Below are 25352 nucleotides of genomic sequence, written 5' to 3'. Positions count from 1 at the left end.
ACTAGTCTAAAATGCACAATGCTATCTGATGCCATGGTAGCAAAAGTCTTAACTACTTTTTATAAATCTCTTTTCTAATTCAGGGTGCCTGTCTGGTTTCCTGCCACACATAAAGAAAATTTCATCCTATGAGGAAAGACGCAAACAAGCAACAGCTATTGTCCTCCTAGGGGTGATCGGAGCAGAGTTTGGAGCCGAGATTGAACCTCCAAAACTTCCGTCTAGGCCTCGCACTGCATCCCAGGCTCCAGATGGATTTGGACTTACCACGGGAGGTTCTAATTACTCCCTTGCCAGGCATACATGTAAGTATATGTCAGGAAGTGATGACATAGTGGGGAGATTGACTGGGCACTTACTGAATAGCCCAGTCTAAATGAACTAAAATTTCAACAAAAAAGAGTCATTATTGATCTATAAAGTTTCTTGGTTTCACAGGAAGTAGGTTTTACTGTATTGAGTTACACAGTCAAGCTCAGTTTATTTTGCGCAAAAACACAGAAGCAGATTACTACAGCTTCAGCAATTTGTGTTCTGCACCCCACACTCAAAACAGTACTGGTGCTAACAAAATGTAATGAACATTAATAAATTGTATTCTATGTGCCTGGTTAACTGCTGTTAATGTAGGGGAGCTTAAGTGTATTTACTGTCTGTAATAATAGGTTATTGTTACTATTGATAGTAAGTTGTTTTCCCAATCCAAGCACCCAAGTGTAATTGGTTACCTACTAGAACTGCTCAATTCTTACATAAATAATATCTGGGGATTCTTGCCCAGAGCAGGCTGAGCCTATTGTACAGATTCTGGGTTTAAGTTCCTTTGTAGAGGGTGTTCAGTAGAAACAGTGTCTGCGTGGCTTCCACCTTTACTTTGCTGATGCTGATTGGCTGATTCTGATTGTCTGATGTTATGCTATACCTAATAATATAAATCAATAAGAATTGTACTGCATGTGGTTTAATGCTGTTTTATGTCAATTTTAATTTATTATCCACAGTATATATACTTAATGCACAAATTGCATAATATTTGGAGATATGTTGTTCTTGCTGAATGTCTTCTAATTAAGTAATAGCAACTTTCACAGAACTACCGTAATTATTGTCTTGTTCCCCTTTTGCAGCTTTTGGGATATTAATTCGGGGTTCTGTGGACATGCCAGGGATTACACCCAGTTGCGATTATTCATGTATTTTATGAGGAGTCTGACTGTGTTTTCAAAAGATTTCTGTTTCTTATCAGTGTCGCGGTTTAGAATCCTTCAGAGTGATCCCACTAGACGGTGTGATACATAGGTTAGAGAGAGGGAGTAAAAAAAGCACTGTCATCATCTTTTAGACTTTTTGTACAAAACCAATAGGCACGTATTTATACTTTCTACACTCATTGTGAAATAATGGTTCAGATACAAATAGACAGTTTTAGTGGAAATATCATGTTTTACTGTTGTGCACCAATTGATGTTTGTGGTGCACTAGAATTGCAGTAAAATAAATTGTAGTGGCCACAGATCTAAAAATCAGAAGTGGTTCATGGTATTTTTGTGTTCCATCAATAAAACCACATTATAGGCTAAATACAAACACAGATCTACATTCAGAGAACAATTTGAACATTTCAAAACACACATGGGTTCAAAACCCTGGGTTTCTAAGGTTTACAGCATTTAATTTGTTGGCTCAGAGATTCCAGAAAGGAATTATCACTGAGATGAACTATGGTGCTGGCTTTGAATCCATTTCTAAAGTTGTTAGAGATTTTAGTCTGAAATCTGAATAGATCTGATTTGCTCTTTTGTTAGTCTTAAGCACAAAATAGGTTATGTTCAGTGTACATGAACAAAGTACAGTGCATTCCGTTTATAAGAATTACTGATATAATAATCAACTACATATATTGATCAAAACCACTGGCACAAAATCATTCCATTACTAACTGTAATAAGTACTCAGCTTATAAGACTCAAGCAACCGCTTATAAGAATGATTTCAGGGCAAACTGACTGCACATACTGTATCAAGTGCAGTGACGTGTACAACCAATAAAGCTGTTTTAATTTGAGCATGTCTTGCCTGATTAGGCACGTACACAGCATGTATGTAGTATAATCCCTGGTCCACAGTGACTCCCAGTAGAAAAAAAGCAAGTCGTGCAGTTTGTGTGTTAATATGGCATAAAAAAAATAGAGGTGATCATATAACAAGTTGCTTACACACAAGGACTTGTTTTGATTGTTTTGATGTATTGTCCCCAGTGAATGAGCACCATTCACAATTGTACACTATACAGTATTTAAACTGCTGATGCGTGGAGGGATGTTTTTGCTAATTGTAGCCATATTGGTCTGATTTTAAGAATCAACCGCTTAGAAGAATCAAATCAAACAGGACCAATGTAATTCTTATAAAGGAGTGCACTGTAATTGGATGTCATAGGATTAAGATGATGAAAAAGGGCAAGATTAAGCCATAGTTCTCATTGATGGTGATGTGGGCGTATCTGGAAAGCTGGTACAAGGGCCTGGCCATCTCAGATCTCTATCTTCACAACTATCCTAAGCCAAGTTTGACCCAGAAAACAGTGATTTCTGAATGTAATTATGTGGGTTGTCTGTCCTAAGGATAAGCTACTGCTGTGTTAGGAAAAATACTATGCTATTTATGCTAATCTATGCCAGATAACATCCTGTGTAACTCAACCACCTGAGATTTACCATAGGTATGTATAACTGAGGATTCATACCTTCTGATTTGTCATGTAAGTGTTCTAGGTTTAAGTAAACACCTTTCCTGTCTGCAATGTCTATCAAATCTTTATGATTTTGGCATGGGTTTAAATCTTAAAAGAAGACATTCCTTGACCCATTTACATCAGTAGTCATCTATTCCCTGAATAACAGGACACACTGGTTCTACTGTAGGTAATAAATTCTGTCACTAATCTGAGCTTGGTGTGGTAGATGTAGCAAGTTTTGCAAATGTCAGATATTTTACTGTTGCTGATTGGCTCTCTCATCCTTTGAACTACCATTGTTATAAAATGTCAAAGGAATTAACTGAAGCTTTGTCTTATTTTTTTTTTTCTTATTATTTTACAACATGCTGTACATTATTAGTGAGTGTTTGCTATAGATGTTTTATTTTTCTGGAAATATAATTTAATTAATTGGGCCCTTCAAAATCTTGTAACAGCCTACTCACACACAGAAATAAGGATTGTTTTGGAAAGTCATCAGCACATGAATCTACTTGGGCCTTACACAACAACCCTAACACCAGGGACAGATTGGTGTTCCCCAAACATTGCTCATTTACTGGGTCACTTGTGTTTTTCTTCTGTCATTCATACGATATTTGGCATGCACAACATATGTTGATGAAAAGTGATGGGGCGGGAATGGCTACCCTTTTTAGAAATGGAGCACAGTTGGTGTCCCTCAATATTTATAGCTCCCTTTGTTCACTTTGCTTTATCTAAGTAACTGACTTTAGCGCTTTAATTCCTATTGTATTCAAATGGGCTGTTATGTGAAATACAAAGCTTTCACTTGCACTCCAATTGACTCAGAGAAAATTCTTTAGAAATTCACATGCTGACTTTGCCTGTCTTCCGGCATTTATCTTTGTTGACCCTACAAATGGGTTGTGATGTATTTTATTGTTTAAGCTGATGCAACCCATAGAAGTTCCTCATTACAGATTCACAGAGCTGCATCAATTACACAACTCATATTAAGGTTTAGAGAAGCTTCTTGCTGTCTCCCTGGAGTGGCTCTTCACCACTGACACAATCCTTATTTAGCAGTTAACATAAGAAATGTAGAGATTTTATATTGCATCTGTAAGAAGGTTGATACACTGTGTGTATGTGTGTGTGTGTATATATATATATATATATATATATATATATATATATATAATCTCAGAATGTTCCAGAAAATTAGGTTTGGCAATAATATTTGTGTAAAGGCTTCAGCTTGGTTTAATACTACTAAATATTTAGCCATTCCCTAAAAGCTGAAACAAAATACACAGGATCTCTGATAGGCTGGGTCTACATGATGTGAAAATTGACTCTACAGTCATGACACGTGAATGCATCGTGAAACAGCAAAAGGACGTCCTTTTGGCAACTCGACTTTACTGGCAGGGTCAATCGCTTTCTCACGTTAAAAACAGCTGTAAAAACCCATTTAAACCAGAGCAGGAATCATGCATGTGGCTCACAAGATTTCAGTAGTCAATATCCAGTTCTTCTGACTTAATCTCATGTAATCTCCAGCAGAAAGGCCATACAAAAAAAACACACACACACGAAATATGTACATTTATGGCAAACTTTAACACTAGAAACGTCGCGGTTATACTCATACCTACAACTGCTGACGACAGTCTTTATCATTGTACATTTTAAACATCATCAATATTAAAATGAAAGACAAACTATCAGAAACAACTCAAAAGTTTTATTCAAGCACGTCATATCAAACATCTGCACAGCCGAAACGCTGTATTTAAATGAACAATTAAATGTGAATTAAAAATGAACAATTATTTTGTAACTTAACACATATAAAGCACTACTTCAAAAAATGAAAAACTATAATAAAATAAATATTTCAAAAGAAACTAGTGTGTAAACAGGTTTATGTACATATACAACTACAAAAACATAAGTAGTTTTTAATCTAAAACGAAAGTAGCATATGATTTATCTTGCGTTTGTGTCACTCACAGCACAGAATCCAGGTTGAGCTGCTGCAGCCTGCAGCTTTCCAGTTTTGTGATCGAAATGTTTCTGCTGAAACCCTATGGCTAGCTTCTAGATGAAATCTCTCCTACTGATATTTTCCCCGGTGCATTTATTGTACAAAACATAGGAATTGATGGCTACCAGGACCAGCAGAGAGAACAACAAGCTTGTGTGTGTGTGTGTGTGTGTGTGTGTGTGTGTATATATATATATATATATATATATATATATATATATATATATATATATATATATATATATATATAAAAAAGAACATTGTAGGTTATATTCAAAATTAAAACATGTATTGTAAAACGCGGTTCTAGTGTATATGAAATTTAACTTTTAGATGTTACACACACACACACACACACACAAATATAAATTCTAAGTAGTAAAACTTGTACTTAGTAAAAATTATATTTTATACAATTTTGTTTGTGTGTATTGGAAAGGTAACCATACAAACGAGTAGCTAATGCGCAGTGTAATTCAGAATGTGCGCGACAACACGTGAATTCATTTCTCTTGTTAAATGTTTTTTTATCTTCATGCAACGCATGAAGCTCTACTAATGATATTCAGAGTCGTTCTTTTCCTACTTAGTAAGCAGACACCGACATTTAACTATCCCCTCCCCTAATTGACTATTAATTGAATAATCGGCATTGATACGGACGTTTTCTTAAATCAGAACTGCATAGCAACGCATTTCTTGAAAAGTGTGGCAAACACGTCATGAGGAAAACTGTCATGATTTGCGCCTGTAACCTCCGCCATAGAGTGTTGATAGTTGGAGATCCAGTGGCAGGTGCTTCTGTAAGACTGCCAACCTGTAAATTATTTATGTTTCACAAAGACATCTCAAAGGTGATGACTCCGTGGACCATTCTGGACAACAGACTTTGCACATTTTAACTAGGGGTGCACTGATTAAGATTTTCTTGGCCAATAACGATAGCTTATTATTATCTGGCCATATCAGCTGATACTGATTGGATCCCGATAATAATAGATAGTGCAGGTAAGCTATTATAAACTCCTAGAACAAGACATAGGGACTATATTTAAACTGTTTTATAATTATAGATGTTAAAAAATCAACCAGTATCATTTACTTGTTATATTTATGACACAAATGAACATGTATCGTTTACTCAAGGGCGCTGGAACTAGGTGTGCTGGGGGTGCGGTAGCACCCCCTGGCTTAGCATGGTTTCCATCATATACAGGGGTTACAGTTTTGTTCAGTGGCTTTCAGCACCCCCCACTTTAAAAATTGTTCCAGTGCTACTGCGTTTACTTGTTGCATTTACTTCAGAAAATGAATGCAAAGAATAACTTAGTATTATATTGTGCTTGACAGCAATTTACACATTAGTTTTTCAACATAGTGTAAGGTTTCTGCCGGAGTAACATGTGGAAAAGAGTACTTAGTTACCCAGTACTCACAATCAGGTACACAAGCCACAGATAGTCAATATATACATAGTATTGTAAGAGTTCACCATCTGATATTTAGTACCAACTCTGAAAGACATTCAACTTACATTGCTTCAACCTGGAAATGTCATTTAAAAAAAACATCGGAATAATATTCTACTCACAATTAATCGATGGATTTAATGTAGCATCAAGTCTGTTCTGCTGCACACAACTGTGCTATCCTATTGTTGTCTTCAGATATTACAAAAAACATTTAAAAAATCCAAATACCGCTCTTTTAAGACTTATTTACTGCAGGATCGCACCTTGCACAACACTGAGAAAATGAGCGTCTCAGTGTTCTTGCGTCATTAGTAAGTGCGCCTGACCAAACGTTAAATTCTCTGCTGGAAGAAATTCAAGCATGAATACTGGTGTACATTATCTGCGAATAGTTCAGTTCATGAAACTTTCATAATCTGGATGGCTAGTCTAAATTCCATGGGCATCTATTCCACATACTATATTCACTCTTGCATGGTGCTGACCACAATCGTGTTATTTTTGAAACTTGTGCAGTATATAACATGCATTGTGTAATGCTGTACACATTTAACAGTTAAACCTGTAAACACTTTTATTATTTTGATGGTAACAAGACTGCAAAATAGATTGGGAGCAGTGTTCCTATCCACCACTTTATTCTACATACTCTACCACAGTACCTGTAGCTTCTCATATCCTACTCCCACCAGTAGTGAACTCCCATTTAGATATCAGTGGCCAGAGTTTAGGGATTGCGGTCTCTGCTTTGACTGTTTTGGTGCATGCACATCCTATAGCTCCTAAATAACACAATGCTCATGCATGTCAAACTAGCCTGTGAACACAGTTTTACAGTTGCTACAGATGGAAAAACAGCTAAATGTAAATTGCTGTAGATAACTGTGGAGATTGCTTCTTGTCAGGATGGTTCTCTTTAAGCATTCAAGCTTCCATCTCTGAGCAACTCCCCCAATGGACGCCCCTTTGTTGAATTAGTATGCCTAAGCCAGTGGCTGGGGCTGAATGACTTAAAATATAGAAATAAATGAGCCTTGTCTCATGATTTACAAAAATTTGTGATCTCAACTAACAGTCTTTATGGAGAGTTCAAAGGCAGTGTAGTGTGGTGTCCATTCATGTTCAATATTGCTGCAAAAAAGTGCAAGCACCCATTTTAAACCCGTTACTCTCAGTGCCTGTCATTTCATTAATTGAAATGCTGCTATGTACACTAATAACAATAACAAAAATATATGTGTATATCCTCTGCTGTTCAGTAACTTGGCCTCTAGCAATAGTTCTGCTTTCCTTTTTGGGTAAATGTCTACGTTAAAAAAAAAAAAAAAGGCAGTCTGAATAATCATTGTATCTGATGCTGCGCCTTGTGTCTGGCCTAGATAATCAATGTGATTGGATCATTGTGTTTTTCATAACAGACCGAAATCCTATAACAATGGATTCAGTATTTTTCTGAGCCAGTAAAGCATTGAACTGTGTGATATATGTTTCTGATCCGTTGGGATTTAGCGTTATCAACTGTGTAAGGCAATATCTTTCTGGGTTATTGGAAATACGTGTCCAAGAGATAAATACAAAATAGTTTTATGAATTTGAATTGCTACATGCAGAATAGTTTTATGTGAAATGAACACATAAGTAAATTAGTGAATGTAAAAAAAGTAGCATTGTTAAGCCTGTTCTCTGTTCAAAGCTGTTAAAATGACTGAAAATTAAAGAATATGCTAATTGAAAAACACAACAATCCCTGAAGCTTAAATCACCTCAATCTAGATGTTACCATTGTTTTTAGAAATCAAGTGCAAGGCATTTACTATGCAGTATTTAATGGATTTTATTTAGGAGATTTTAGTTCCTCAACTGTATTAATGAAACTTAACAAAAAAGATATTATATTATTTCATATGGGACTTCTTTTGAGTGTTGACTTGGGTTCACAGTGAACTGGGACCAGACCAGCTCAGGTCACTTCACATAGGTCAACAGTCATCATATAGAAATTACATTCAGAATTGAACTGGTGAAGCAGAGGAGAAATGCTTCATACCTAATCAACAGTTCAATGAACCACCTTGTAAACAGCTTCCACAGAAGAAGAAAAAACAAAAAGGTTTTATGATCAAATACACATTTGAGTGACCACATGCTTTAAAATATGCATTTCAAGTTTGGTTCAGTTCTGTATTTAATTTTTCTAAATTGTTTGGTTTTGGTTATGCATATCGGACAATAAAAAAAACTAAATTGTCAATGATTATCAGTTATCTAAATGAAATTCACACCAGTCTCCCAAATCTGATGCCTTTTCACAATATTGACAGCTGATTGGTTCTAACACTTCTTTTTTATCACCAGTACCAATACCTTGTTGTCAGTAACAAGTATATGATAGCAAGTACAGTAATTTCAAATAAAACCTGTCCGCTCTTAGTGTGCTTTTAATATTTGAATCTGTAGAGGCTCTTGAAAATGATACAGAATTAAGCATAAACCTTGCAATTATACAGGTAATTTACAGTAGGACTATTCACTATTTCAGTAGGACTTTAATCAAAGTAGAGAACATCTATCAGCTGAAACTCACTATGAAACAAGCTCAAGTACAACAATACATTTGTGTTGAAATGTTTTAATTGCACCTTGCTTTAGTTAGTAATTTTTGACCAGGGATCAATTTAGCCTGCATAGTGTAAGTCAAATATATATTTTTGTGAGCTGGATTAAGCTATTTCTTTCATGTTTTAAAGTGAATTGTACTAATGTAATGTAATGTCCATACTAACTTCCTATGATAGCATCAGTCATAATAGGTGGTATTAATCTTTATTTTTAACCTGTCACTCCAGGCACGTTAACAGAGCTGTCATAGGATTTTCTTCCAACTGTTAACAATTGTGAGCCACAAGCTTTTATTTATTTATTTATTTTTGCTTTGCTTTCTATGATGAGTAACTGGTATGGCATAATTGCCCTAGTCAACCTCAGAGCAGGAATTATTCTGCAGGCTAACAAGGATGTTCAGGGATTCATTGCCTCCTTTTCAATCAGCGCGAGGCCTCCCCCTCTGTAATCTGATTATGTGTTTGGTACAAAATGAAAACTGTAAGCGCTTCATGCATTCTCATTCATTTGGGAAGACCTCCTCTGCATGCAGTGGAAATGTATCTGTTGTTTTGCCATGTTGCGTTTCCTGTTTTCCATATGGGGTCATGCATCTTAGAGGCAAATATGTAGAGTGCAGCACTAGATGATGGCTGTAGGATGAGAGAAGGGGATGCTGCTTGGCAAAGAGAACTGAAACCAGCTTAAGACAATCAGCAGAGGCTGCACTTATGCTTATTTTTGTATATGTTGCTCTGGGAAGTAAAATGATTATAATATAATTCATTTTTATGTTCAGAAAAAATATATTGTTTCCACAGTGTGAGCAATAAGCAGTATATAAAGTGCTTTTTTATTGCTTAAAATCTGTATTCTAAAATATATTTTGATGTCTTTTTGATGATGTCAGACAGGAAAGGTAAAATTGTAATGTTGGACCTGGTCTGACATAAGATAGCAAAGGGTTAAATAAAGAAAATGCTGCATTACTAACCCGCTTAAAGCTACATAAGCAAAATAACCAATTTGCAGATTGTTGTGAACACTTCCATAGAAATCTATTTTAAATTTTGAGTGTTTGGCACCCCCTGCAAGACTGCAAATTGATGTGCCAGCCCCCTTTACCGACCCAAGTTACTAACAGGCATATTCACACAAAGGACACACCAATTGGGCTACATTGAAGACTTCCAATGAGAAAACTATACCTGATTGTGGCAGTGTGTCCAGCCCCTTTATGTTTATAAGTGTTTTCTGTTGTATGTAGTGTGTTTAATGTTGGTGTTTATGTATAAAATACACGGGATATAAATATGGGTTGAGAGCAGTGTTTAAAATGTACATTTTGTAATTAGGCACGAGGATTGCACAGCACTTCACATTCAAGTAAAATAATATGTGAGCACGGGGAATTGCACTTTGAATATTTCTCGTGCAGTTGTACCGAGACTCCAATTGAATGATTGATTAGCAATTGAGTCTCAGTACAGCTGCATAAAAGCTGCACGTTTTCACTCACTCGGGTTGTGTGTTCGGTGAGTGGAGAACGGGATTGGAGATGGAGGTAATTGTAATAGATAATAATAGAAGCTCACCGTGTTTTGTCTGCGTAGTTCGTTTTGTTTGTCTTTTTGTTTTGGCTACGAGTGCCGTGTCCTGTGTTTTGTTTGTCTTTGCAACCTTTCATTTTCTGCTTGTTTAAATTATTAAATGCTGAGCAGTACAAATCACTCGGCTCCACCCAACTCCACCTCTCTGTTGTTTATTTCCTGGTTCCTGTCTCTGGTCTGACACCACCCACTGCAGCCGTCTTTGTGACTCTGATTCATTAACTAGCCCTGACGCTACCGGGATGTACCAAAAGCCAAAAAACGCCATTTTGGCCGGTTTATAAAATTACCTGTGTTTAAATGTGTCCGAAAATATTTCAGCAAATGTCAGTCTGTGTTTTGTATTATGTTTCGTGCCAGTGTTTTGACCCTGAAGTTAATTTTTAATGTTACTTACACCCAATTTAGAGGTATGTCAAATGTCTTGATTTATAAATATAAAATATGTCTAAATCACTGGCTTTTTTGTAAAGTGCAGACCACATTTTTAAATGTTTTTGAATTTGAAAAAAAAGACACTGGTACAAAGCACAAACTGCATGTGATGAAGGAAGCAGTGTGACAAAGTGTTATTGAGTTACAGTTGCATTACCGGGCAAAGGATCCTTGTAACTCTTGTGGCTGCATCTGTATCTACCCACCACCACCACCACATTTCTAATACAATGTAGGTATTTCATCCTCAAGCAAACTTGTTCAAACAATATGGAACTGACAGTTTTAACTTTTTTATTTGTGTGCTGTTGGTATTATTATTATTATTATTATTATTATTATTATTATTATTATGGTTTTGTTGCAGTGGAATAGCCTTCCATCAAACAGACATACAACTACCTTCATGAAATGGAAGCTAAACTTTTGTCTGGAGTTAGTGCAGACATTGATTTTATTTTCTGTACATACAGCATGTTGTTTGTGTCTGTGTAATATTTTAAACGCCACCACAGTTGCCGATAGAAATAGGATAATGAATCTCGGTTTATCTGTGTTTAAGTCATTTGAAATAAATAAAACTGGCAGTATCAAATACATGTCTATCTGATACTTTGCTATTCCTGTGTCAGGTGCCAGACGTTTCAATACTAACTCTCCACGGAAGCACTTCATTAAACATGTAATTCTCCTGTTGGACTTATTGTTCTTCTTCTACAAAAGAATGTTTTAAAGTCAAATTATGCACACATGCTTAAAAAGCATGAGCATACCCTCTCAAGTAGTGTATAACCTGGGGCATTTGACTTCCAGCATATTAACAGTAACCTTTTGTACGTTGTGTTTCCCATATCAAAAGGAATTAATGCAGTCAGTCTTCTGGGAGTCCACATGGTTGCACAAAATCTTTAATTAGAGGGATACATTTAAGAAAAATTGGACTGATTTGAGTAGTTTTGATATCCTCCGTGAATACTCTTTGCAAAGTGTTTACAAAATAATTTGTATATATTGCGTAATTTTACTTGTATAGTGCTTTATAAGTACACTGCAGCATGCAAGAACATGCTAGATTCTTTAATATCTGGTAAGTGTGTGGTTCTTAAATTGTGACAACAGCCTGCAGTGCTATATGAGGTTTGTGTTTGCTGACTTATCAATGCTTAAGAAGTTGAGTTGATATTGCAGCTAAAGTGACATTTTAAGGAAACAGCAGAATAAAGTTTACTACAGTAATTTGTAAGATGAAATGTGTGGATAAAAGTATTCATAAAGTCTCCTACATTTCATATTATCATTTCCAAAATGTACACATAAGATCTATTTTTGATGTGTTATTTGGTGTCATTGTACCCTTTTGGAAATCATATTATTAATCTATCTCTAAAATACACAAAAAGACTGTACAACAGTAGTACATATATCTTGCAATAAGGGTTTCAGATGATAGAGTATGCTTTAGTGGATGAACATGTGATATATACAGTAAACAGAATATAAAAGTATTTATATGGCAAGTGACAAAATAAAACTGAAGTGCTTTCTGGTGACCATTTGTTTGCTGCAGCAGCAGAACCAATAGAGATTGAAGTGCTCTCAAGTTTAGGTATAGTGCGGACACCTAATAATAAAAGAGAAATTATGCTTTACTGTCATGCCCAGTTGAAATCGACCCCAAGTGTAAGTAATACTCTTCACAGGTCCATTTGTTACAGGCACTGTCTTTTTAGGCTCTGAGTATAGTCTTATGTTTGTGGCTTTTTAATGCCTACTGCTGCCCACTGGGAATGGGACTAAGACCACCACGAGAACTGGGTTTGCTTCATGCCCTGAAGGAAGAGCTGTCTTGATAGAAGCAACGATCAGTCCCTTCTGTTTGAACAGCAGCTCCCAGAAGGGAATAGCCGGCGGTCATATCAGGGAACCAAACCCCATTGGCTCCAAGTCAGCTCACCCTTATTCTATAGGTTTGACTGTTTGTAATGTCTCTGCACTGAGTATTTTTTTTGCATAAGAAATCGTATGGTTCCCAATGTGTTTTACTGATTTTGAAGACCTTGTTGGAGCTGCCTGTTGATTGTGTTAAATGAGGCTTCTGAACGGACTTTGGACAGGCTACTGGAGTCATTAACCCTGCTCTGCATACAATTACTGTAGCATCTTTTTAATTATCTTTTAGCAGATGGGACCTCTTTTTACTATTCTTTACCTATTTTAACAGAGCACACACACTCTCCCAGAAGGTGAAAAAGGGAACCACACCATTACACACACTTACACAACCTAGATTGAGTACTATAATGAGATGTTTATAATGTTGTTTCATGCAATACCACAGGCTTTTGGATTAGTCTGTCTCTGTCACTTTCTTTTCACAGCACTCACATCACAAGGTTCTTAAGCAGCTTCATGCCTGGGGTTTGGGCACATACTGAAAGATCTGTCCATCCACCATGAAGCATCTGCTGTGTATGTATTTGTGCATCACTGCTAACTGAAACCACCTGTTTTCCCAGCTGTTTGTCTCTATAAATTAAAAATTAAGGATTGGAATCAGTGGCTTCAGTTCCAATTTCCCAAAGTACATTTGCATTCATATGGTATTTTGTAGAATGCTTTGTAGAATGGCTGCAGTCATTCGATCTTCAATCACATGAATGGCTTCAGTCTCTGAACTGCTAAAACACCCCCATATCATGATCGAACCACCTCCATGTTTAACTGTAGGTACAAGGTTTTCTTCATTGAAGGCTCTATCTTTTTTTTTTTTTCTCCAAACATACTGTGGTCCCTTTTTGTGGAAAAGTTATATTTTAGTCTTATTGGACTAGAGAATTTTGTAGAAGAATGCTTCAAATTCCTGTTCATATTTCATGGCACATTTTAGACGCTTTGTTTTATGATTGATGGACTGCAGCGAGGTCTACATCCATACAGCTGTTCTGTGTTCAGGTGCTGTTGTACAGTTCTTTCGTGCACTATTATGCCTGACGCTTCCAAATCTTTCTTGAAGTCCTTGGCTGTTAATCGACCGATTCTGCTATCTGCTGTACCCGTAATTTCTTTAGATGTCTACTTCTTTCAAGCTTTTCAGTTTAATTGGTTCTGTTGTACTTATTGATTACACTATGTAACACAATTTTTGTTCCTGGGTAGTAAGTGTTATTTCCTAATTGCTTATGCCTCAAAAGTACTTTGCTTTTGTGACTAGGACAGTGATATTTCAAAATATCACTATTTCCAATGGGAAAACGGGCAAATGTGTGTCTTTTCGTTCACATAAAGTCAGAAAAAAACAACAAAATGACTACAAAAGATTTAGAAGTGAGTAGTTTTTTGAGATTTATGATTATACTGTAAATTTACTCAAAAACTACTCACTTCTGAATCTTTTAGTCATTTTTGTAATACTTTAGTATAAATACATGTTCATTTGGATTCATATGTTGTTTTTTTCTGACTTTATGTGAACGAAAAGACACAAATTCGCCCGTTTTCTCATTGGAAATAGTGATATTTTGAAATTTACCTGTCCTGGTCACAAAAGCAAAGTTTGTGGGGAATAATAGCCATTTTATATACTTTTGAGGCATAAGCAATTAGGAAATGACACGGTGTTATTGCTCTGATTGTAGATTTTGGTATTCCATGTTTATTTGATACGGTTCTGTAGCTATTTCCTTTGCTGCTGTTTGCTACAAGTGCTTTTTTCAAACGTGAATCCAACTTGTTTGTCTTGACCATCTGCTATGTTGCCAAAGCATTGTTCTTCAACAGATTTTGGAAATAATGATCTATTTTTCTGGCTATTGACTGTAATGCAGCTTAGTTACTGTGCAATGGTTTTCAGTCAATGAATATTTTATAACGGCGGTGGAAGAAAGGTGAAGAAACAGTGTTTAAATGAACCAAAGCTCTTTTTATTAAAGCAGCACTGGAACTGACGGCAGACTGCCCCAACCAGGCCACCAACATAGCAAACAGAAAATGTTTGATTTAAGTTAAGGCATTGAAAGGAAACCAGTAAAAAAACACAGAAAGAAAACAACCAATAAGCACATACAATACACACATACACAGTCCGGGGCCACGCCTTCTCCTGCTGCTTCCTGCAGCACTGTCACTGCTCAGCTCTGCTCTGTCCCACTGCCACTCCATTACAGTATTTGAATATTAGCTTTTTTTTTTTACTTTTAATGTAAAGATGCCAATACTTTTGCCATGAACTAATAATTTTATTTGGTTAAGTGCTTTAGTTTTATTATAAAGATTGATTGTTAAACTATCAGAAATTGTGTATTTATCTCTGTCATATTAATGTTCACTAGTATTTAATATATTCATCTTGTGTTAAGTGTTGGATGCCTGTACTTTTGCCCGCCACTGTATATACTTGCTTAACACCAACAGCAAGTTTATCAAATTATTATGAAACTCTTAACAACATTGTTAGTCGTTTTTGTTTTCTGGCTGTAACTCAGGGTTGCCAACTGGCTCCAGAATTGATGGACACTTTAAGCCAGGTCAGGTCTTTCAACTCGCCTCTCTAACTGCAGATTAATTGATTTTATTGAACATTTAAAGTGAGTGTAAATTGCATGAGATGTTGCTAAAGGAATGAAATTGATGTGTTAACTATTACTAAAAGCACACACCTGTCTGGGGGTGGGAATTACTTCCTGTGAGAATCGTTTCCATCAGTCAGGCCTATACAGCTTGATGATTTGCTGCATTTATCTGATTGGGGCGGGACTGTGCGTAGCAGAAATAAGGAATTACATTAATAGAAACTTAACCCCAAGGTTCAACGAGAAAGAGAGCATAATTGTCCATAACGACAGAATTGCACTATTTTGATATTGTTTACCACACAACATTTCAAGCAATATGATTTTAATACATGTTATGATGCTGTCTGGATGGAATTGCCACCGCAATGAAACAATTGAACACATTTATTGAAGCCGCTTACGTAATTTACATCACTTGTTGATTTAACATCAGTTCATTTCTGGTTTGGTGGTGAGTTAAAAAAAATCTGACCTGGCTTAAAGTGTCTAAATTCTGGAGCCTGCTGGCAACCATGTTATAACTGGTTGAGGTAATGGAACTGATTACTGTAAATTACTAAAATGTTGCTTGTACAATTGCTAACAGAAGATATAGAGCATACTGTACTGTAACTATAGATAAGAAAGCATTCATGAAAAATGTTATTCTTTATCACATGGTTTTTTTAATCTAGATCATGGTGACTTACTTTTACAGCATTTGCGATGTATTCATATTGGCAGTAAACAAAATAAATACCAGTTTTTGTGGTGTGACACTTGAAATGTGGGATTTTTCTGTGACTTATTTGATTTGTTTCATTAACAGTATGTGCCAGTTTGTATCCCCTAGTACATTTTCCCCTAGTCCCCCCACTCCCACCTGGGCTGGAAAGAGAATTGTTGCCGACAGGTATGTGCTTCAGTAGCTGAGACTAGCTAGTGAAAGTGGGCACACCTGCAACTCAACTGAAACCCATTGTATTGGCTTTTATTGGACTGCGCTGCTGACTTCACTTTTAAAGATACTGTAAACAACACAGGGCTTTGTACTTCTTTGAACTGTAATAGGAAAGTTATAGTTAATTTGATTTACTTCTTAGAATAAGTCATCTGCTGTTGTGTTTTTTTTCTTTTCTTTGCTGTGTCATGCTGAATGAACAGTATTACTGCACTGTGAAATTGTAAGAATATCATTATTGGATCCACATAAAAATATCAAGTAAAATAAGATCTAAAAAGGCATTCCCCCATCTTTCTATTAATGTGCATTTTCAGGTAAATGATACATTTGTGAAATGTTCTTGGTGCTTAAAATGTAAAACGTCTGTGCCTTTAAGCAAGTTTGATCCCATTCTCATGTACTTCTTTTTTCTCTGTCCTGGAACTAGAGTTGATTTTGCTTTCACTTTTGATTTGACCACTGCAGGTCCCGAGTAGAAGAAAATGTGTGCTGTTAGCCGTAGAGTAACTAGGCTTCAGAAATAAACAAAAAAGGATTGGCCAACTTCAATGAGATGAAAACAGATATTTTTAAGGGCAGATCCAGGTTCCTCAAAAATAGCGCACGCTGGCAACATACCAGCTGGCGAAAGCAAAGTATAACAAATTGAAATTGGGAAATGTGAGCCTGCAGGATTTAAATTCTGAGTAGAAGCTTATAAAAGAAGCAAGTAAAGGGTTGAGAATTTGTGAAAATCGTTTTTAGTAATTATTCATTTTTCCAATATTTTCCTCGTTTTCAACCCCCCACCCCACCCAACTCCCCTCAACCAAATGCATCTCTGACTTTCCCCAAGGAGTTCTTTGGGTGTTAGTTTTATGACTTTTCTTTAGCTTGTTGCATACTTGCCAACATTTGGAAACTGTTCAGTGGGACACTCGTCCTGTGGTGGGGAGGGGGGGAATGTTATACACATCATGCATATGGGAGGGGTCATACACAAAAAAACCAAAAAACATCACGTAATAGACGTATCCGCTCAACTCAACATCACATGACCAGGATGACAGTAAACATTGACACAGTGAAGCATTCTTATCTTTTTTTTTTATGTGTAAATATCAGGACTTTCTTCCTCTGCATCGGGACGCGGGACATTTGCTAGAAATCGAGACTGTCCCAACCATAGAGGGACTGTTGGCTTGTATATTGTTGTAGACCTGTTGATGTCTGTTCTATAAAAAAAGTTACATGGGTGCTTGTGGTCTGTGCCACTCCATCCTAATAATAATAATAATAATAATAATAATAATTTGCTCAATATTGTGCTCTTACATTCAAGTGTGCCCTCTATTTATATATAGAGGACACACTACTCTGTTCTATCAGCCATTACTATTTTTTAAGGCCTACACTACATATGAACTGCAAACCTCTGTCAAATTAGACATGACATAATTGTTGTTTAACATCAGCCATTAAGGAAAGTGCAGTTTGATTTCATGGCTGCTTTAATGTCCTGAATAAAATTACACTTGATTATGACATATTTCCAATATGTTTGTGTAAAAATAAAATTTAAAAAGGCAAGCTCGCCTGATTATCTTTAAAAATAAAATAGTGTAAAAATGTTATAGCTGTTTATTTGGTGGTAATATACCCTGTTTTTTCTCTTGTGTTACACTGTTGACTTTGTATGTGTTTGCTATTATTTGGCAAGGGTTAAGCAGCGCTACACTTAAAGGAGTGCTGCACTGATAATGCAGTCCCTGACTCCGGGAGCAAGCACTCCTGTCAATTGGAGAATTCACATTAGCATAGCTCTGCTCGTCCCACACTTTATAATGGACTCAAAGGTTAAGAGCAGGGTATCTCAACAGCTCCAATCAGCAGGGCTTTTCCAGGGCTAATTACCTCTTTACCATGCTGACTAATGTGACATGTTTATTGCCTTAACTAACAACTCATGAGCTTAGTTGATGTTTTGTCAATATTAATTCATTTATTTAAGCCAAGTCAAAGCTTAAACAAATATGTCTGGCCTGAGAAACGGGCAGTGGACTGACTTTAACTTGGTGCGTCTGGTTCTTGGGGCCAGTTTGAACTTAATAAATTGTAAATGTTGAAGTAATTATAAAGATCCTCTCCTTGGATACTATTAAAGGGGTGGTGCTTGTGAGTTCTTTGAGGGGGGGTGGGGGGGGGGATATTGGTAATATGTGCAGTGCACAGTGGTAGTCCTGAACCAAAAGGATACAGAGGGCCTCATTTACACTAAACTTTATCGTGCATGATAATTCAATTACTGTGCACGCTAATGATTTCCATATTTACTATTGCAATTTTATTCATTATCGCGTGAAACAGTGCACTAATTTTATTCTGCCATACTATGGTAATCAGAATGAATATGTGATTTGTATGGTAATGCATGATAATGTATTTAAATGAGCACTAGCAAGTATCACAGGGCAGTGACAACAGCTCACTGGCAACAAGCCTCCTATGTTGTTAATAGATTCTTTCAAAGCAGCATTTGTGCATTTGAGAAAGGAGAGGAAGACTTGTTAAATTAATTGGAGACTTAAGTTGATGAGAAGCAATTGCCCTCCGCAGTACGAATTAAAACTGTGTGCTGCTCTTTATATGAAAAATGAGAAACAGCGAGTGCGTAGAAGATTTATACTGGACTCTTATGCCCCTGATTAAACGAGGGAGTGGTTGTACAGTGTACATACATACATTGTAATGTATATGAAAATGTCTATATAAATTGTATGTAGACCAATATACTACTTAAAAACACATTAACCCCACTGCACGATTCCTAGTCATCAGTAAGTATGCATGCACGGTTTCAATCAATTAATCAACATATTGCGTAACGTATTCTGTCATTTATATTTTATTTCAATGGAATTTTCAAACAATACAACAATAAGTATATAATGCAAAGTCTCAATATTTTTTTCCCCAAAATATAACGTTTTTAACAGCACTGAAAAAAAGATACTGACAAGCTGTGAAAATGTGAAATAGTAAACAGTACTTTCCTGTGGTTGTGTTGTTCATGGCATTCATAACACTTTTCAGAAAAACCCTTTCGTTGACTCCATAGCTTCTTTCATTTCCAGTGAACTCAAAATATGTTGCTTTGTGCAGCATGTCATAGTGATGTTGTATGTTATAGTCTTTCATAACTGCGACAGTTGACTGCAAATCAGACATATTGCCTTGCAGTCAGAATTGTTAATTGAACAAATAATCATCTGGCTAATGATTTTGGAATTTTCTGCGTTCCACCTCCACTTTTCGCTTCCGTGACAACTACTTTTTGGCTACTGACTTTAAATTTTACACAGAGTAAAATAAATACAGTCAAACCCATTTACAACATACCTGGGATATAATGTACAGACTGATATAAAGAACCAGTATCATGGAACCTAGTAAAATTGTATTAAATCCTGTTTAAATTCTCCTTTTAGTACGTACTCTGATTGTGCATACTTCCTGGTATTATGCATGCACCGAGATGGCACGCAGTGGTCTGTGCTGCACATATTGCATACTCGTAGACCTACTTCTTGCTGTTTGAACTTGACCTTGCTCTATATTACTGTAGTTTATACAGTATTATCATGGCCAGCGATAAATGATCGTCAATTTCACTTAAGGACAAGCTGTACATTATTGGAGAAATCTTAAAGGGATGAAAGCAGTTAGAATAATGTTGTCAAAGACTACAAATTTAAAAAGCAGCGGTCTCTGAGGCAGTCGTCTAAGGCCATGCCCACATTAAAAAATCGACAACCATGTTCAAAACCGATTTACCTGAACCCTAGCCCAACAGTGTTAGAGCGTCCAGATTGCCGTAATGAAACCGGGTTAGTTTAACCCAGCTGTTGTTGAAAAATGCACTTCGCCAGATGACTGTGTCCCAGAAACCACTGTAATGTATGCACGTTCTTTCTTTTTTCCCCCTCGTAAATGTTGTTGTTTACATTCATTGAACGCGGGAGCAGAATGGAGGAGCTACGAGAAAGTGCCTAAGCAATCAAAAGGGGAATAATTTTTATGGGGGAAAAAATGTCCACGCCATAGTAAATAAATTAGATGGGCATTTGCACAAATGGAAAATCTGGGACAGATAAGACCTTCTTTAATTTAATTAAAAGTTGAAATAAAGACCATTAATTTGCTAATAACTCTGTTCTAAAATACTAATGTGGCCAGGGCCTAAAAGACTTCTTAAACTAGCGTACAGACAATGATTACTGCACTGTACCTGAACTGACAGTTGTACGGTAATGTTTATTGACTTGTATATTATTTTTGATTTTATTATTTCTATAATGTATTATTACTGTACTGTATTATTTTTATGTTTTTTTTTTTACTAATTACCGTACATTATTATTCAGTACATTAGTTACATGTTTTTTTTATTTTTTATAATTCATTTAGCTGACCATCTTTATCCAAGGCAACATAGATTTACTATATTAAATAATTAAAATACAGAATGTTACTGTATAGTAATGTACAGTACTAGTAACATGTTTCATTGTTTTATATTTCTTCTGTAATAAACCTTTATAATACATACATTGTATATGTATATAAATTAATTAGTACTGTACTAGGTTTAGATTTTGATGCTGATTTGGCAGGTATGTGTATGTATCTGGGTATAACATACTGTTTTTACAGTCCCAAGGCATTATGTTGTATCAGAGTTTTACTGTAGCTTAAGTAAGCCTTCACTTTGCTATCTTAATCAAAATTAAGTGTGCTGTGTGCGTGAGGAAAGGGATCCTGTGTGCTATTTGATTGGCTATTTTATTACCTCTGTGAACTGTGATTGGCTTAATGGGAATGTCACTCATACAACGCAGACTGCACCTGTTGAATACGCGCGTTATATTAAAGAGGTGGGTTGTTTTAAAGAACAATTCCAAAATGATACAGTACATCAGCTCATAGACACTAATGAGCATTGAAGGAGAAAGGAAAAGATGTATTTATTTATTTTTACATCAGACAATGTGAAAAGGTAAGCAGTGCAGTTTCACTTTATGTTGCCTCTGTCTGTCCCCTGCTGGGTGCTGTGTCTGTTGATCGCTCATTTTCGGTCAATTTATGACACCTTACAGTAAATGTAGATTTATCGTGCACGTTAGGCTCACTGCTTTATGTGTGCGCTGACTCCAGATTTGGTGCCCTTTTGTAAATGAGGCCCCCAGTGTGTATAACAAGATTCTCCTAGTGAGTATTTTCATCATGACAAACAGCACAGTTAGCATTTGGACATGCTGTGTGCAGCTTAGGTGGGCTAGAAAAAAAAAAAAAAACATTTATGATATTTCTTGGATTACAGTATATGGATGTTTTGGTTCAAGGAGAAATATATAAAAATAATAATACATTGCATAAATAATAAATAAATATGATTTATCTTTATTAAAAAGCACTGCAAGGAATGCTCCTAGTACCAACATCAAATTTTGTCTCTTCTGTATCTGCTCGATTTCTTTGCCCAAAAGCACTTACACACCAGTAATTAAGCATTCCACTGAGGGCAGCTGATATGACTTTGTCACTGTCATTCTTCAAAGGCTTGTAGAGGGACTTACTTTGTATTACCAGTATTATTTAAACACTAAAGACATGTATTTTAATCTGTTTCATCCAATTCCACCAGTCTTTAATAATACATCATTTATATAGGCCTATACTTCTTTCACCTTACAATCACTACAACCATTTTTCCACATTTTATAAGAGGTACCCTTATAGTGTAAAATCTAACAAAAAGCAGTAACCTCAATCAATACATGCAGTACGTCTAAGTCAGGGGTGGCCAAACTTCCTCACCCTACGAGCCGTATACCAAAATTTCCATATGCTTGAGAGCCGCAAGACAAGTACTGTGTACATGAAATGTGTGTGAGAGCAAGATATTTTAAATACTAGCATTGTTGTGCTGTACAGTAGTTGTTAGGCTATCTCTTGATGGCAGCAAAATAAACAAGAACAAGAACAAGGGGTAGGGCATTGTCTACACGGTTTCTGTGTAATTTGTATTGTACTGTATCTCTACACTGTATTAACGTTTAAACATTGGTGTTTTTCCATTATTTCTGTTTATACTGTATGTATTACACACTCTAAAATATATTCAGTTATTATGAAGCAAAATACAACAACTGACCTGATTTCACAAAAAACACCAAATAAAAACACATTGTTTTAAACATTCTTTTTGACAAGATCTTCCCTTGATGGTCTGAATGCTGGGTTTTAAAACAATGCACTATATTTATTTTGAAAGGGATTACAGTACCTGCTCATGATGAGACGTAAGATATAAATATAATAATTTTAAAGCTGCAATATAACTTTTAAACATGCATTCTAGCGCCAACACTCCAATTGTATACAAACTTTAATTCATCTGAATAAGGCCGTTTGCCATGAGTGATATTCCATGCTTGCCATACAAAACTCGCTGGAGTCATTAAATCCACTTCTTTCCTTCACACTCTAAGCAGCGTCTGCCTTAAGCCTGAGGAGGATATTCAGATGAAAACGAGTTGTGATTTGTTTCATAATGACATTTGAGATTGCTTGTCTTGTAGTACAGGCTAGTGTGTAAGCGATTTGTTGCTGCTGAGACAAGTTTACCACTGTTTTCAGTGAAAGAAAACTCTTCCAGTATGGTTTAAAGCCTCATACTTTCATGTATTACTTGTGGAGGGTTTGCTCAATGCCATAGTCCACGAAACGAATGAGCACTTAATTCAAAATTATAAAAGTTTGTGCCACCCAGCATTTCACTGGGAGCCGCACTTCAACTGTAAAAGAGCCGCATGTGTGTTATCCTTCGGCCACCTCTGGTATGAGTTATTGGGGTAGATGTACTAAATGGGCCAGTCGCAGTGCAAACACTTAGCAAAGTATAAATTTTGTCATGTGTACGAAGAGAAAATATGTTAGTGAAAAAAGCTGCAATATACTAATTTAAATATTTGTTGCATCTTCTTAGCGAGATCTCAATTGGGAGAGTCGTATGACACTGTTCAAATAAATAGCAGGAGTTGAGTTGTGGTAACATCTATATATGCAAGGGTCCAAGAATCAAAACAACATTGTTTTTGTTAGGTATCGGGTTTAAAAAATACAATTATTATCATTAGTCAGCTATAAGCCAAATGTTTACTGTTAGATTTTAATTAAGTTAGTCAGGGGTGCAGTGCTAAATTGTGCACAGTTGCAAACCATCTATATGCTCAGAATGAGCTGGGGGGTGGGGGTCGGGTAGTGGCACATGTGTGCAGTCTATTGTTGCCAACATGTTGGGGAAACCAGAAATGCCATAGAAATTTGCTTTCAAGTGTTGTAAATACACCTTGCTTTTAAGAAAAAATACTGTAGGTATCTGGCTGTTCATCTCAAAAATGCATTGAGCACAACTGGCAATACGTGAGAAAAAGCGGACTGGGAAATGCCAACAACAATTGTGACATGCTTTTAAAAGTTCTTAAATTGATGTAATTGTAAGTGTTTGTACATCTCATAATTTTTGAGAACCCTCATTTGCACCATCTCCACCCCCTTTTTGCGAATTTGTGCAGGAATGCACATAATTAATATTCATCTAAGGCTGAACCGCTAAGAAAAGCTGCTGCCGCAAAGCATTCCCTAAAAAGTCGCAAATAGCATTGTGCTTGTTTAGTACATTTCACACTAGACTTCCGACTTTTTTGCAACTGGTTTGTGACTATTGCAACAGGCTCAACACTTTATTACATTTACACCATTGTCTTTTGTAATTCTTAACTTCAGATTATCCTAAAAAATAATATGTCAATGTGAAGGGGATATATACAGTCCATTAGTGATTAATTAGTTTATCACAGTAATATTATTGTCATACTCAACTTTTATTAGAGTTTACATGATTTGATATTATAGTGTAAAATGAGCAAAAAGGGGCTGCTGTGAATAACATGTTAAGGTCAAACTTACTCTTGCTTAAAAAATGTTAGCACTTGTGTGAAAACTGCATAATGCACCTTTGCAAAAAAAGGAGGCTTCCCCTGATGGGATCGCCAGCTGGTCCCCTAGCAGTGACAAAGCAGCAAAGAGTTGTTATAAGCCATCTTGCAGGCTGCTCTGTTGAACCATCATAATAATAACTGATATGTAATTTGTAGGCTGCAATAAGGAAAACTCATAATCTATTGAAATCACAATAATTGACTGGCAGATTTAGTGGGTTTTTTTGTTTTTTTTTGTTACTATGTTAAAATACAATATCTCTCTTTATAGTATCTCGCTTTTAAAGATTACTGTTAGTACTCCATCCATTATAGCAGAACTAGATATGTAAGAGCCGAAGCTCCTGCACTAACTAAATAACATCATTATTATGAAGACAATGATTCAATTAAACATCATCAAACTGTTTTGATTTTCAATATTGATGTCGGGATCTGGTGTCAGCTTAGATTTGCATGAATACCTGAAGATAGCACCCTGGCTCATCTAGCTTTCAGCTTGAGTTTTTTGAGATGTATTTCGTTATGTATTTTGTAACAAAAATATTCCTGCTGCAACATTTTGGCCTGCTGATGTTTTGTGGGATTTGTGGCCTTTCATATAAACGTCCATACGTTATTATCACAGCATACAGTAATATATTTTCCTGTTACCTTTCCGATTTCCACTTTGTAGTAAAAGCCATTTATAGGGTATGTTTTTCCCATATCTTGTTGCTTCCCCAGTTGCCAAGTAGATTGGAATATAGTGACCGTAAATAAATATGGCAAATTGTAAATGTAATTATTTAGCAGTTAGTTTTCACGAACAACATTAATTTGATTTCTATGCAAACATACGGCCATTTAGAAACCTCTTGTCAGCATTTGTGTTGCAGATCATTACACACTACAGACCCTAATGAT

General features: G+C 36.0%; 1 protein-coding gene across 4 annotated transcripts in view; it reads left to right on the top strand.

Moving 5' to 3' along the window:
• LOC121318091 (WD repeat-containing protein 7-like) overlaps positions 1 to 25352 on the top strand; it is a 217841-nt gene that overhangs the window by 135255 nt on the left and 57234 nt on the right. For all 4 annotated transcript variants that reach the window (XM_041254378.1, XM_041254367.1, XM_041254396.1 and 1 more), the window contains one exon: positions 84 to 305. In XM_041254378.1, the coding sequence (XP_041110312.1) occupies positions 84 to 305 (222 nt within the window). The remainder of the gene's footprint in view (positions 1 to 83; positions 306 to 25352) is intronic.

This window comes from Polyodon spathula, chromosome 1 (assembly GCF_017654505.1).
Source record: "Polyodon spathula isolate WHYD16114869_AA chromosome 1, ASM1765450v1, whole genome shotgun sequence".
Lineage (NCBI taxonomy): Eukaryota > Metazoa > Chordata > Actinopteri > Acipenseriformes > Polyodontidae > Polyodon > Polyodon spathula.
This window is presented reverse-complemented; position numbering and strand designations above follow the sequence as displayed.